At 31.8% G+C, this 2,866-nt stretch overlaps 1 protein-coding gene across 1 annotated transcript; it reads left to right on the top strand.

Moving 5' to 3' along the window:
* The first annotated feature begins 1,077 nt into the window (after nucleotides 1-1,077).
* On the top strand, nucleotides 1,078-1,926 carry LOC125594239 (B3 domain-containing protein At1g08985-like). Its single transcript, XM_048770516.1, has 2 exons — nucleotides 1,078-1,426; nucleotides 1,712-1,926. Exons 1-2 carry the CDS (start codon nucleotides 1,122-1,124, stop codon nucleotides 1,785-1,787), a joined length of 381 nt encoding a protein of 126 aa, XP_048626473.1. The 5' UTR covers nucleotides 1,078-1,121; the 3' UTR covers nucleotides 1,788-1,926.
* The last annotated feature ends 940 nt before the right edge of the window (nucleotides 1,927-2,866 follow it).

Genomic DNA, 2,866 nt, shown 5'->3' with positions numbered 1-2,866 from the left:
GACGTGGACGTTGGAGACGTTAACTCCGTTTAATTCTCCTGTTGACCAATTAAAATCTGACCGACCTGACCGTAATTTAACTAAAGTATGACCCAATTCAGCCTAATAAAACAAAATGAAATCTTGCCACAAATTTTGAAATTGGCACAAATATTTTTAATAATATCGGGGACGTCGTCTCTCTGTCGTAACAAAGGGGAAAACTCGAAGAAATTAGGTTTTCAATTCAAATCAGTGAGAGATAAAGGAATTGTGAAATTGTGTGGGGTTATTGACCAAAATTTTGAGAGAGATGAGTTACTCGATTTCGGGGTCGATTAACTTCTCTCTCTATATTTTGGTCAATAACCCACACAGTTTCACCAATTTCCTTTCTCTCTCACTATTCGAATCAAAACACTAATTTTCCCCCTTTGTCATGACGGATCGAATTTTAGTTAAATTACAGTCGGGTGGGCCGGATTTTAATTTATCAAACATGAGAATTAAAAAGAGTTAATTTTCCAACGTCCATGTCACTCTTTGGATTAATGAAGTTAAGTTTGTAATGTTAACTACATAACATTACTAAGTTGGGAAATGTTGTCATGAATATCATTTACATTAGTTTAATATGCATGGCTTGTCATGTGGTGGTCAAGAATAAATGTTGAAAGGATAAACTGATTAACTGTAATAACTAAAAACTAAACAGATGTCAAAAATATAAGGTATGTACCAAATGTTCAATTACAAAGTATTTGGAATAAAAATGTTATAGTATTAATATCTTTTAATGTTTGTTAGATATTGTAATATATTTAGCTTGTATAAATGAAAGTAATTTTTGTAAGGATTAAAAATCACGGTTGCTGCAGTAGCATAATTAGAATAAATAATTTAACCTATAAATTTTAAAATTAAAATATGCTGGCGTAGAAAATACATCCATATAAGTTACTTAAATTAGAGAATTATTTTTAAGATAAAATGATACTGTTAACATAAACATTGATGACAAGGAAAATTGTTTAGCCGAGAACTATATATAAATATATGTGTTGAGATCTTATCTCCCCCAAACATTTCATTTTCTGAAAGAACTCTTAGTTATAAAAGTAAAGCTTTACAAGTTTAGTAAAATGGATCCCAATATGATGATAGAAAAAGTATTAACAGACTCCGATCTGTCTGTAAATGGTTGGTTGATTTTACCAAAAAATAAGATGGAGAACATAGAAAAGAACATGGGATTTCCGATGCCCCGTAATGGTGTTCAAGTGAAAATTCTGGACAATGACAAATCCTATTGGGTAAACCTTAACAAACACAAATCTACTTATCATATCGGATCTGGGTGGAAAAAAATCAGAGATGACAGAGGTCTCAAAACAGGCGATATCATCCAGTTATATTGGAAATCTACCAAATTCCTTTTCTCTATGTGGTAAGTCTTATCTATCATTGGCTATACAGTTTCTTGGTAGATATATAATTACAAGTGTTTTGTATGTTAACTAATTATATTTTGGATGAGTTTTATATATGTATCATAAAATAAAACAGTCCCATGAGATTTGCATTGTAATCTAAATTATGTAATTTATATGACCCAAAAAGCCATATAAAAAACAAGTTATTATATAGTAGCTATAAATATATTTTACTTGCAGAAAATAAAATATATAGAGTAAATGTTAGTATTTATAGTAACTGTTTGAAATTTTGACAGCTCATCGCCTAAAGAAGAACAAGCATGTCAAAAAGGAGAGAGTAGCTCCTCTAATAAAACAATGGGAGAACGATAAATCATGCAAAATAAATGGTGTCAGATCAACATAACAAAGTTGAATGAAGAGTATAATAAACTTCATATAAGTATAAATAATAATTGCGATATAAATACAGTATTATAATAATGATTTCGATATAAATATAATTTACTACATATACTATGGGGTATAATGTATGCTAATTCATGTCAAGTATATTGAAACCAAAACTACAATCATAACTCAACGATCAAAAACTCAAGAACTCAAAGCTCAAACTCTTTATTGCTTTAGAAATCTTATCTCAGAAATTAAAACCCACAACTCATAAGTTGTACCACATCATGGAACTTCCTTATATATCTATTATAATTTTATAAACTCATTAAGTAAAACATAAGTGGATAACTCTAAAACACTTCTTCCTAATCCTAAACTCATTAGGATAACTTATGTTAGCTTCATGCTTAATTAACCATTCTTCCCCTTAAGATTGAAATCACCATTCTTCACTTTTTGAACTCCATAACTTATTTGGTGATAATTACGAGATTTTAAATATTCATGTTTACTGATGTTTTTAGCTAATTTGAGAATATTTCTTAAGAAGTCTAGACCAAATGTCCCAGTGGCACATCCCAGAATGACAGTTAGCGACTTTATAAATGGAAATGCAAAGGAATGGGACGAGGAAATGCTCGAGAACTTTGTTGCGTGAGAGGATATTCCATTGATTAAGAGTCTGGCCATAAACAGATTTTTACAAAGGGATACTTTTTGTTGGAGCTACACCAAGAGTGGTAGGTACAAAAGTCATGGTATTGGGTTGCAAGAGACATACTTAAGGAGCAGGAAGATGTTTCTTATACGTAGCCAAGCATTACGAAACTACAGGCCTTTCCCTGGAAGATAAATGCTCCTCAGAACATTCAGCATCTTATATGGCAACTAATCACAGGCCACGTTGCACTCACGAGGAATTTAAAACATTGTCATATGCGATGTGATAATATTTGCCGCGATGTGGGTTCCAGATGAGTCGTCAGTAACTCACACGATCTTTGAATGCCCACCGGCACTTCAAGCATGGGTACTAGCAGCCACTCTATCTCATA

Source organism: Brassica napus, assembly GCF_020379485.1.
Source record: "Brassica napus cultivar Da-Ae chromosome A5 unlocalized genomic scaffold, Da-Ae chrA05_Random_2, whole genome shotgun sequence".
In the NCBI taxonomy this organism is placed as follows: domain Eukaryota; kingdom Viridiplantae; phylum Streptophyta; class Magnoliopsida; order Brassicales; family Brassicaceae; genus Brassica; species Brassica napus.
Note: the sequence above shows the minus strand (reverse complement) of the source record. Positions and strands in the feature narration are given on the sequence as shown.